General features: G+C 37.0%; 1 protein-coding gene across 2 annotated transcripts in view; it reads left to right on the top strand.

The window, feature by feature from the left end:
* The window catches only part of ITFG1 (integrin alpha FG-GAP repeat containing 1), a 275,883-nt gene that overhangs the window by 177,537 nt on the left and 86,270 nt on the right, over positions 1-12,076 (top strand). For both annotated transcript variants that reach the window (XM_082607433.1, XM_082607434.1), the window contains exons 11-12: positions 6,235-6,385; positions 7,937-8,045. In XM_082607433.1, coding sequence (XP_082463559.1) covers positions 6,235-6,385; positions 7,937-8,045 — 260 coding nt within the window. The remainder of the gene's footprint in view (positions 1-6,234; positions 6,386-7,936; positions 8,046-12,076) is intronic.

Raw genomic sequence — 12,076 nt, forward strand, 5'->3', positions numbered from 1 at the left:
GAGTTTCTGCTGAATGGTCAGCTGTTAACCTTATGGAGATTCCCTTGTATGTTATGTGTTGCTTTTCCCTTGCTGCTTTTAATATTTTTTCTTTGTATTTACTATTTGATACTTTGATTAATATATGTCTTGGCATGTTTCTCCTTCGATTTATGCTGTATGGGACTCTCTGTGTTTCCTGGACTTGACTCTTCCCTTTCCCATGTTAGGGGAGTTTTCAACTATAATCTCTTCAACTATTTTCTCAGACCCTTTTTCTTTTCTTCTTCTGGGACTTCTATCATTAGAATGTTGGTGTGTTTAATGTTGTCCCCAAGGTCTCTGAGACTGTCCTCAATTCTTTTCATTCTTTTTTCTTTATTCTGCTCTGTGGTAGTTATTTCCACTATTTTATCTTCCAGGTCACTTATCCATTCTTCTTCCTCAGTTATTCTGCTATTGATTCCTTCTAGAGAGTTTCTAATCTCATGTATTGTGTTGTTCATCACTGTTTGTTTGCTCTTTAGTTCTTCTCAGTCCTAGTTAAATGTTTGTTTTATTTTCTCCATTCTATTTCCAAGATTTTGGATCATCTTTACTGTCATTACTCTGAATTCATTTTCAGGTAGACTGCCTATTTCCTCTTCATTTGTTTGGTCTGGTGGATTCTTACCTTCTTCATCTGCATATTTCTCTGTTGTCTCATTTTGTTTAACTTACTGTGTTTGGGGTCTCATTTTCACAGGCTGCAGGTTTGTAGTTCCCGTTGTTTTTGATGTCTGTCCCTAGTAGGTGAGCTTGGTTCAGTGGCTTGTGTAGGCTTCCTGGTGGAGGGGGCTGGGTCTTGTCTTTCTCGTGGTCAGGGCCATGTCTGGTGGTGTGTGTGGGAATATCTGTGAACTTAGTATGATTTTAGGCAGCCTCTCTGCTAATGAGTGGGGTTGTGTTCCTGTCTTGCTTGTCGTTTCGCATGGGGCATCCAGCACTGGAACTTGCTGGCCGTTGGGTGGAGCTGGGTGTTAGCGTTGAGATGGAGATCTCTGGGAGAACTCTTGCTGATATTACATGGGGCCGGGAGGTCTCTAGTGGTCCAGTGTCCTGAACTCGGCTGTCCCACCTCAGAGGCTCAGGTCTGACACCAGGCCGGTGCACCAAGACTCTTTCAGCCACATGGCTGAGAAGAAAGGGGAGAAGAAAAGAAAAAATTTAAAACTTTTTTAAATTATTAAAATAAAAAAATACTAAAATAGAGAGCAACCAAACCCATAAACAAATACACCAATGATAACAAGCACTAAAAAGTAAACTAAGATAAACATAAAAATCAGAAACAAATCAGCCTCAGACAGCAAACCCCAAGTGTACAGTTGCTCCCAAAGTCCACCGCCTCAATTTTAGGATGATTCGTTGTCTATTCAGGTATTCCACCGATGCAGGGTACATCAAGTTGACTGTGGAGGTGTAATCCACTGCTCCTGAGGCTGCACGGAGAAATTTCCCTTTCCCTTCTTTGTTCGCACAGCTCCTGGGGTTCAGCTTTGATTTGGGCCCCACCTCTGCGTGTAGGTACTCTCAGGCATCTGTTCCCCACCCAGACAGGAGGGAGTTAAAGCAGCGGCTGATTAGGTCCCTCTTGCTCACTCAGTCCGGGGAGAGGGAAGGGTACAGTAGTCATAATTGGAATGCAGGGCGAGACTGTGGCTGCAGAGGCCACCGTGATGTTGTAACAGCCTGAGATGCACCTGTGTTCTCCTGGGGACGTTGTCCCTGGATCACGGGACCCTGACAGTGGCAGGCTGCACAGGCTCCTGGTGGGGGGCAGTGGATAGTGACCTGTGCTTGCATACAGGATACTTGGTGGCGGCAGCAGCAGTGTTAGCATTTCATGCCCATCTCTGGGGTCCGAGCCAATAGCCACAGCTTGTGCCCATCTCTGGAGCTCACTTAAGCAGTGCCCTGCCTTCTGTGGGCACACAGGGAAGGAATCCCCTCTCCTCACACACCCTGAAACAATGGTCTCTTGCCTCTTCGGCATGTCTGAATTTCTATAAGTTCAATGTTTTTATATTCCACATACAAGCGATATCATACAGTATTTGTCTTTCTGTTTCTGATTTACTTCACTTAGCATAATGTCCTCTAGGTTCATTCATGGTGACACAAATGGTAGGATTTTCTTCTTTATTTAAGGCTGAATATTCCAGTGTATGTATATATCACATTTTCTTTATTCATTCACCCATTGATGGACACTTAGATTGTTTCTGTATCTTGACTATTGTGAATATTGCTGCAACAAACATGAGAGTTCAGATATCTCTTTGAGATGTTGGTTTCACTTCTTTTCAGTATGTACCCAGAAGTGGGATTGCTGTATTATATGGTAGTTCAAATTTTAGTTTTTTGAGGAAACCTTACATTTTACATCTGCTTATGTCATTAACACCATGCTGTGTTGTTTAATTATCAGTTATCTTTAAAGATTTAAATAACAAGAAAATCTTTTCTGTTTGCCTACGTATTTCACATTTTCACTGCTCTTCATTCCTTTGTGTAAGTGCAGATACTCATCTGGTGTTATTTCCATCTGCCTGATGGACTTTAACATTTCTTATAGAACAGGAGAAAAATATTGACATAAATGAGTATATAAGTATTATTAACCTTTTAGTGAAAGAAACCATACATTTTAAAAACAATAAAAGGCTGGGGTGAAATGTTTATAACATATCAGAGTAATAATAACAGCACATATAATAATAACAGCAGATAGTGCAAGTGTGTTGTGCTATGTACTGGGCACTATATTAAACCATTTACCATGTATTTTCTCATTTAATCCTTACAACAGCCATTTGAGGTAATGTACTGTTGGGTTTTTTTAAAATTTTTATTGGAGTATAGTTGCTTTACAATGTTGTGTCAGTTTCTGCTGTACAGCAAAAGTGAATCAGTTATACATATACATATATCCCCTCTTTTTTTGATTTCCTTCCCATTTAGGTCACCACAGAGCATTGAGTAGAGTTCCCTGGGCTATATAGTAGATTCTCATTAGTTATCTGTTTTATACATAGTAGTGTATATATGTCAATCCCAATCTCCCAGTTCATCCCACCCCCCACCTTGGTATCCATAAGTTTGTTCTCTACATCTATGTATCTATTTCTGTACTGTTTTAACACTCATTTTGCAACTAAGAATATGAGAATAACAGGGGCTAATGTCCTTAACAATCAGAGATCTAAAATCCAATAATTTAAAAAATTTAAGTGCCAATTCTTAGAAGAAATATCAATAGATAATAAACATTAAAGTAATACTCAGCTTTTCTCATGTAATCAGGAGAATGAGGTAATTTTTAAGCTACCCAATTGGCAAAAATAAGAAGCAGTGTTACTAATATTGGCAAGATATGAAGAAGGATATACTTGTACACTACTAGAGGTATAAATTGGTACATTTTTTAAGAAGGCCATTTAGCTTTACCTATCCACATTTAAAATACACATATCCTTTGACCAGATGACTTCATTTGGAAATCCTTATACAAATTCTCAAGGAAAAATAACGTGTGTGTGTATGTGTGTGTGTGTGTGTGTGTATGTAGGGAACAATTGAAGACAACCTGATTATCAATAGCAGGGTGTTAAAACGAATGATGGCATAGCTGTATAATGGAGTAAGCATTGAAAGGAATGAGCATGTAGGGAAACAGGCAGTTTGATGGGCTGCTGCTGGTGGGTATAAATTGGTACAACTTCTCTGGTGGGAGTTTTCAAAATAGATTTCAGAAGCCCTCATTCAGGTTGTATCCCTTTTCCCCATGTGTATGCTATGTTATTGAATGGAAAGAAAAAAGTTGCAGAATAATATGTATAGTAGAACCCAACTGGGTTTGTTTTTTTTTTTTTGAAGGATATGTGTACTTAAATATTTGTATGTTCCCAGAAGAAGGTTTGGAAAGATGCACACCAAGTTGTTAACAGTGATTTTCCCTGGAAAGGAGTAGTTCAACTTTTTAAATGTCTCTATTACTTGAATTTTATAATAACTTTTGCAATAGTTTTGAAAAAAAAATTTTTTAAGTTATATCAGTTGTAATTGCCAAAAACACATAGAGCAGTTGACTCAAAAGAAGCAAGACTGTTTCTCCCCAAGGGTTTCCAAACCAAATAAATCAGAATTCTTTCTCCCTGCGCTTAAATGGAATTTTTTTTCTATAGTTAAGATGTTGGGCTCTACCTGTAGGGCTCAGTGGAGTTTAAAAGAACTGAAATTTTATAGACCCCATGTTCCAGAGTATAAGACCAACCTGTTTCGTGAGCATTCAGACAAAAACCGTGGTGCATGGCATTTATAATCTTTACAAACTCATATCAAAAATTAAAATGACAAATTATGCAACTGCAGTTAGAGTTTTTGTTGTAGCTTATGTTGTGTATTTGAAATTGTGCCCAGAGTTATAATACAATAATGAAATCCTTTCATCCCTGTTGTGAAAAGGGAAACCAGTGGCAAATGATCACTCAAAATGTTGCCAGTGTGATGCATTGGTTATAAAAGATTATAGAGAGCTGCCTTGGGAATTCCCTGGTGGTCCAGTGGTTAAGACTCAGTGCTTTCACCGCCGTGGGCCCAGGTTTGATTCCTGGTCAGGGAACTAAGATCTCACAAGCTGCATGGCATAGCCAAAAAAAAAAAGAAAGGCCACCTTTATCACTGGTTCTCATGTTTTACTATAATCTAACAACAAAATAGAGTGTTCTTCATTTCTGTGAAATATCTAGTAAAATTGTTTAGCTACAAAGGTAGGATGGGTAAATTACCTGGAAAAAGTATTACAAATTAGAATTTTAAAATCAGTTATTAGACAGGAGACAAAGAAGAAATCATTATTCCTTCTAGTGGAATAACACTATTATATGTTAGGCCTTGATCAAAGCCACCTCAAAGTTTTCCATGTAAATGTTATAATCTGGGAGTTTAAACTATTTGTGTTAGAATTTTTTATCTAGAAAAATAATGTGAAGCTAATCATATATCAAGTACATCAAGGAAATTGAATATTTTGCATATGTTTCCTTACTCTATTGAACACTGAAAAATTTACCTTTCTTATAATAGAACTTTTTTTTCTTTTCCAAATTGCCCAGACCTAAAGTAATATCCAAAGTAATATTTTCATATGGAAAAAAAGAAATCTGTCTTTATAGTTTTATTTAAAATAATTATTAGAGAAAACTGAGCAGTAATAAAATTTAAGCTTTTTAGCTTATTATTTTTCTATGTAAAATAGAGGGACCTGAAGGAATGCAAATATTAGAAAATGCCTATAAATAGGAGCCATTACATCAAATCACACCATTTACAAAAGTTACTTCTGTATTTAAAGAAAATATTTTTACGTGGCATGGTGTTGCACTACATAAGAGTGATGATAATACAAACACTTTTACTAAGATCTAAGTGGATGACAGGAATGTTCTAAGTATTTTGCACGCAGTATTTCATTTCTTTTTTACAACAATTCTTTAAGTACTCATGTTACTCAGTTTACAAATAAGGATCTGAGTCTTCAGGAGGTTAAATAACTTGTTTAAGGTCACATAACTGCTAAATGACAGAGCCAGAATTTGAATCCAGGTAATCTGGTTCCAAAATCTAAACTCATCACCACTTTGCCTATAGAGTAGGATTCAAAAGGGAGGACTTCATAGCTATGCAAAGTACAACACTTTTTTTTTTTCTATCTTTTATCTGAGAGGTGCTCAGCAATATCTGCCCTACTGTCTGTTTGGGAAGCTCAAATTGTATCATTGTAGATTTACTGCTTTGGGTTTACAAGACTTGGGGATGTCAGGAATCTCTATTTAAAATTCAGACTTTTACCTAAGGAGTTATACAAATCTAAAGGGATGATGACAGTGTCCAGGAACTCAGTAATGAAACACAGGGTCGATGGCTGTGGAGCAGCAAGGAAGGGCAGAGAGATGGACTTGGAAATCACAAAAGAGGAGAGAGAGGCCAACAACTGACTAACCTCAGGATTTTTGCCAAAGGCTGAAAAACAATAGCCAACAATTTACGTTTTTTATGACTCAGGACAATAATTAGTAAGATGTAGGGATTTTTTTCACATTACTTCAGTGTATACCATTTACCATCTCTTTGATTCTAGTAAATACAGCATAGCTGATGCTACTCAGCATTGATATGTTATATTAACTAAATGCCATTACCTTTGTCTCACAGCAATCAGCAGGCCTTTTTACTGGAGAATGTCCCTTGTAATAATGCAAGCTGTGAGGGGGCACGTCGTATGTTTAAAGTCTACTGGGAACTGATGGACCTAAACCAAATCAGAGATGCAGTGGTTGCCACCTTCTTTGATATTTACGAAGATGTGAGTTCAGAGCTCTTCTGTGTGTTTGGAATCTAACTGCCATCCACCTTATCTCACTTTCACCCTATTTGACCAGAAAATGTAGATGAGATTATGAAAGCAAATGAGTTAATTAAAGAAAGCTCCTTTTAATGTTAAATGACAGAGGGAACACATTTATTGATACCACTGACTGATCAGTACAGTGAAATATGAAAATGCTTTTATCTAATTTTATGCTTGTTTAGATTAAACCACTAGAGAATCATGCTCACAGCAATTGTGCATGTGCACGAGTAGAGAAAAGAACAGCCAACATATAACAGACCCTTAAACCTGCACAAGATCACAGAAGAATGGGGTCAGTGTGTACTCTCTCTTAACCTAGTGAACTAGAGTTGGCATCTATTGCCACAGATTCTTGTGACTGTCTTCAGTTGCCAGGTGGCCTGGGAAAGGCGCTCAGGGCCCTGGTTTTCTTCTTTCTAATGTCAAAAGCCAGTTTATCAAGTGCTTCTGGGCATTGTTGAGGGAAAATAGAATCTCCCAAGCTGTTTTGTTCTTTAAAAGAAAGCCAGTTTATCACTCAGAAAAATAATAAATTCTGATAAAAATGTGTTAAATTCCAGAGTTAATATGTCACAGTATATCCTTGTAAAACAATTTGATTATTTTAAAACGTTAAATCTCCATCAAGACATTATGTCCAACCCTAAGCCCGGTAGGTTGGTTTTTTTTTTTTTATAAGAGGCTAATTCTCAATTATATGAATTATCCAAGTCCTTATTTTCCTCTGTCTCTCTGCTACCAAATCTTGTGTTTGTTCACTTTTCATAAGCAATTTCCAACCATAAAAGTAATTGGTAAAAATATCACAAGAGGGAAAATCAAGAGAATTAACTACAAATCAATTAATTTCTGTACATAAAAATATCATAAATGAAATTTAAAATGTGTTTAAATCTGGGAAATAAATTAACTATGAAAGAATTAAATAATTAATATTCTTAACATAGAAAGGGTTTATTCAAACTGCTACAAGTCACCAAAAACTCCCACTGGAAAAACAGAACATGATTAAGGCAATTTACAGAAAAAACACAAGTAGCTAACATATGAAAAGATATGATAAATGATCAATCTCATTAAGAGTCAGCAGAATGGAAATTTAAATGAACACACCTTTTTTACCCCCAGTAAAATTAGCAAAGCTTCCCACTTTTTTAGGAAAAAAAAATAATGGGGACCAGGGCAGATGAAAAGGTACCTTCTTTCTCTGATGATTGGAAACACTTTGGTACTCCATATCACAGACCTTTAAAACTTCATGCAGATATGACTGGAAGGAAGTACAAAGTGCTAACAGTTATTTTCAGAGATTAAAATTATAGGTGTTTTTCATTTTATTTATATTTTAATATTCAAGTTTTCTTATTTTTAATATTATTTTTATTTTAAACATCAAGTTGAATAAATAAGGTTTATATTTACATGGTAAACATATCATGCATTTTCATCATTTTTTTCATTTAGTCTAGTAGTTTGTTCTTACCATTTTTATCTTTTTTCCAGGGAATCTTGGACATTGTAGTACTAAGTAAAGGATATACAAAGAATGATTTTGCCATCCATACACTAAAAAATAACTTTGAAGCAGATGCTTATTTTGTTAAAGTCATTGGTGAGTATTTGTTTTGTATGTTTTATTATTACTATTAAGTATTAACATTTAATTTTTTTAACATCCTTATTGGAGTATAATTGCTTTACAATGGTGTGTTAGTTTCTGCTTTATAACAAAGTGAATCAGCTATACATATACATATGTTCCCATATCTCTTCCCTTTTGCGTCTCCCTCCCTTCCACCCTCTCTATCCCACCCCTCTAGGTGGTCACAAAGTACCAAGCTGATCTCCCTGTGCTATGCAGCTGCTTCCCACTAGCTATCGGTTTTACATTTGGTAGTGTATATATGTCCATGCCACTCTCTCACTTTGTCACAGCTTAACCTTCCCCCTCCCCATGTCCTCTAGTCCATTCTCTTGTAGGTCTGAGTCTTTATTCCCATCCTGCCCCTAGGTTCTTCATGACCTTTTTTTTTTATTTTATATTCCATATATATGTGTTAGCATACGGTATTTGTCTTTCTCTTTCTGACTTACTTCACTCTGTATGACAGACTCTAGGTCCATCCACCTCACTACAAATAACTCAATTTCGTTTCTTTTTATGGCTGAGTAATATTCCACTGTATATACATGCCACATCTTCTTTATCCATTTATCTGTTGATGGACAGTTAGGTTGCTTCCATGTCCTGGCTGTTGTAAATAGAGATGCAGTGAACATTGTGGTACGTGACTCTTTTTTTTTTTTTTTTTTTTTTTTTTTGTGGTACGCGGGCCTCTCACTGTTGTGGCCTCTCCCGTTGCGGAGCACAGGCTCCGGACGCGCAGGCTCAGCGGCCATGGCTCATGGGCCCAGCTGCTCCACGGCATGTGGGATCTTCCCGGACCGGGGCACGAACCCGTGTCCCCTGCATCGGCAGGTGGACTCTCAACCACTGCGCCACCAGGGAAGCCCCCATGACTCTTTTTGAATTATGATTTTCTCAGGTTATATGCCCAGTAGTGGGATTGCTGGGTCATATGGTAGTTCTATTTTTAGTTTTATGAGGAACCTCCATACTGTTCTCCATAGTGGCTTTATCAATTTACATTCCCACCAATAGTGCAAAAGGGTTCCCTTTTCTCCAGCATTTATTGTTTGTAGATTTTTTGATGATGGCCATTCTGACTGGTATGAGGTGATATCTCATTGTAGTTTTGATTTGCATTTCTGTAGTTATTAATGATGTTGAGCATTCTTTCATGTGTTTGTTGGCAGTCTGTATATCTTCTCTGGAGAAATGTCTATTTAGGTCTTCTGCCCATTTTTGGATTGGGTTGTTTGTTTTTTTGATATTGAGCTGCATGAGCTGATTGTAAATTTTGGAGATTAATCCTTTGTCAGTGCTTCATTTGGAAATATTTTCTCCCTTTCTGAGGGTTGTCTTTGCATCTTGTTTATGGTTTCCTTTGCTGTGCAAAAGCTTTTAAGTTTCATTAATTCCCATTTCTTTATTTTTGTTTCTATTTCCATTTCTCTGGGAGGTGGGTCAAAAAGGATCTTTCTGTGATTTATAACATTTAATTTTGTATCCTCTCTGTCAACACACATTTTCCAAAGAGTAAAACATGCTCCTGCATAACGTATGTACAACTCTCCAAAGCAGATTATCAGCTTCAGTACAACAGTACCACCCTGTTCAAATTTTGCCAGCTGTCCCAACAATGGCTTCTTTCTTTCTGACCCAGAAGTCTGTCGAGGAATACCTACTGTCACATCTTCTCCAATCTGGAACAGTTCCTTTTCATGTCCTTATCAGTTTTAAAGAATACAGGCCTTACATTCTGTAGGATAATCCTGTTTCTTCTTTACCCAGCTCGGGATACACATTCTTTGCAGAAACTCCACTACATGGAATTTAGTGGAACCAATGCTGTGGCCTCTCAGTACATCAAATCAGTAAGCATGTGATGTTGACCTGTCCTACCACCCTGGTGATAACCTTGATTATCTGGTCATCTTGATCACTACTACTAGGTTTCCCCACCTTAAATTCACTATTTCCCCCTTTGTAATTGATTAGTATTTTGTGGAGGGGTATTCTGATATTACTTTAATAGACTTTTCCATATCAAATTTCTACCTACCAGCCTTAGAGTCCATTGACAGCTCCTGCCTGAATCAACCATCTATTTGATAGGTATCAAAGAGTGATTCTATTTCCAACACCCCTGCATTTTTTAGTTGGCATTCTACTCTAAGGAAGATCTTTCACTTATCTCATTTATCAGTATAGATCTGTCTATTTGTATTTTATTCAATAAATAATATCATTTCTTCTAATGTTAAAATTGATCCCGGTGAGGGCAGTAGGAGCTCCTTCAGACTGGCTCCTTTATCTTTTTGACATGTGCTCTGGCAAAACAAGATATTCCAGGTGCATCATTTACCTCCCTTGTCCTAAGTCTAGAATCTGATCTCTTTCTTCAAGGAGCCCTGGTTCCTTTGAGTAGAGGATGGTATTTTAAAACACAGTTCTGGGTGCTCAGTGTGCTCATTGCTACTGGGCTGTTATTTCTTCTAGGTTTCCTCAATGGACAGAACTAAGAAATACAAGTAATGTCTCACACATACACAACACATATATACGTATACTTGTATATTTATATATGTGTATACAACACGTGTATTTGTATACACAAATATACATACCTAAATATGTGTTATATACAACACATATGTGTATATGTGTTGTATACAACACATATATGTGTATACAACACATATATTTGTATATACAAATATACATACCTAAAACTATTTTATATGTATAATAATGAATTCATACCATTACTTCCATTTCTAATCCAACACAGCATTTCAAGAGTTCCTTCTAATCTTTTCTGTTTGTAGACATCTTCTCTAACTCCCATTTTCCTCAGTATAGTTACTTATTTGTTCACTGTTACCTGTTCCCAACCATGCAAGCCATCTACCATCTCCTCCACCTAACACTTATGTTCATCATAGAGATCCTGTACATGTTTTGTTAAGTGTATGCCTAAGTATTTTATTTTCTTTGATGTGATTATAAATGTTATTGTGTTTTTTTTTTTTTTTTTTTCTTTTTGCGGTATGCGGGCCTCTCACTGTTGTGGCCTCTCCCGTTGCGGAGCACAGGCTCCGGACGCGCAGGCCCAGCGGCCATGGCTCACGGGCCCAGCCGCTCCGCGGCATATGGGATCCTCCCAGACCGGGGCACGAACCCGTATCCCCTGCATCGGCAGGCGGACTCCCAACCACTGCGCCACCAGGGAGGCCCTGTTATTGTGTTTTTAAGTTTAGTTTCCGCATGTTTGTTTTTAGTGTATTGAAATACAATTGATTTTTGTTTGTTGATCTTGTATACTGCACCCTTGCTCAACTCACTTATTAGTTCCAGGAGGGTTTTTTTAGATTCCATGGGATTTTCTACATACAAAATCATGTCATTTGCAAAGAGGGACAGTTTTATTTCTTCCTTTCCAATCTGTGCCCTTTTTTTTCTTTTTCTTCTTCTAGGTAGACTTTCCATTGCTATTGGTACATTGAATAAGATTGGTGAGAGTGGACATCCGTGCCTTGTTTCTGATTTTAGGGAGAAAGCATTCCATCTTTCACCATTAAGAATGATATTAGCTTTTTAGATCCGTATTGTATTAAGGAAGTTTCCCCTATTTCTAGTTTGCTGAGAGTTTTATCATGAATTGGTGTTGAAAGGTAACTGTTTTTGTGTCACTGTTATTATAGTTGACATCAAGACAGCCATATCTGTTCATTTGTGAATGAAATGACACAGTATTTCGTATAAATATTTATTACAGTTTTGAAGCCGTCATAAATAGCTGAACACAGAAAAGCGACAGAATAATGAATGAGTGTTGAGAGATTTATTTTGAGAAATGAAAATGACAGAAAATGTAATTTTCTTTTCTAACCAGCAAATTCACTCTTATTTGAATGAACTAAGAGTATCTCCCCATCTTCATTACTACTGCAGCCACAGAATACTGGTATTATGAGTCTAACCATTTCTGTACTTTTTATCCTTATGACTGTCTCCTG

This window comes from Mesoplodon mirus (assembly GCF_964341445.2).
Source record: "Mesoplodon mirus genome assembly, chromosome: 19".
Lineage (NCBI taxonomy): Eukaryota > Metazoa > Chordata > Mammalia > Artiodactyla > Ziphiidae > Mesoplodon > Mesoplodon mirus.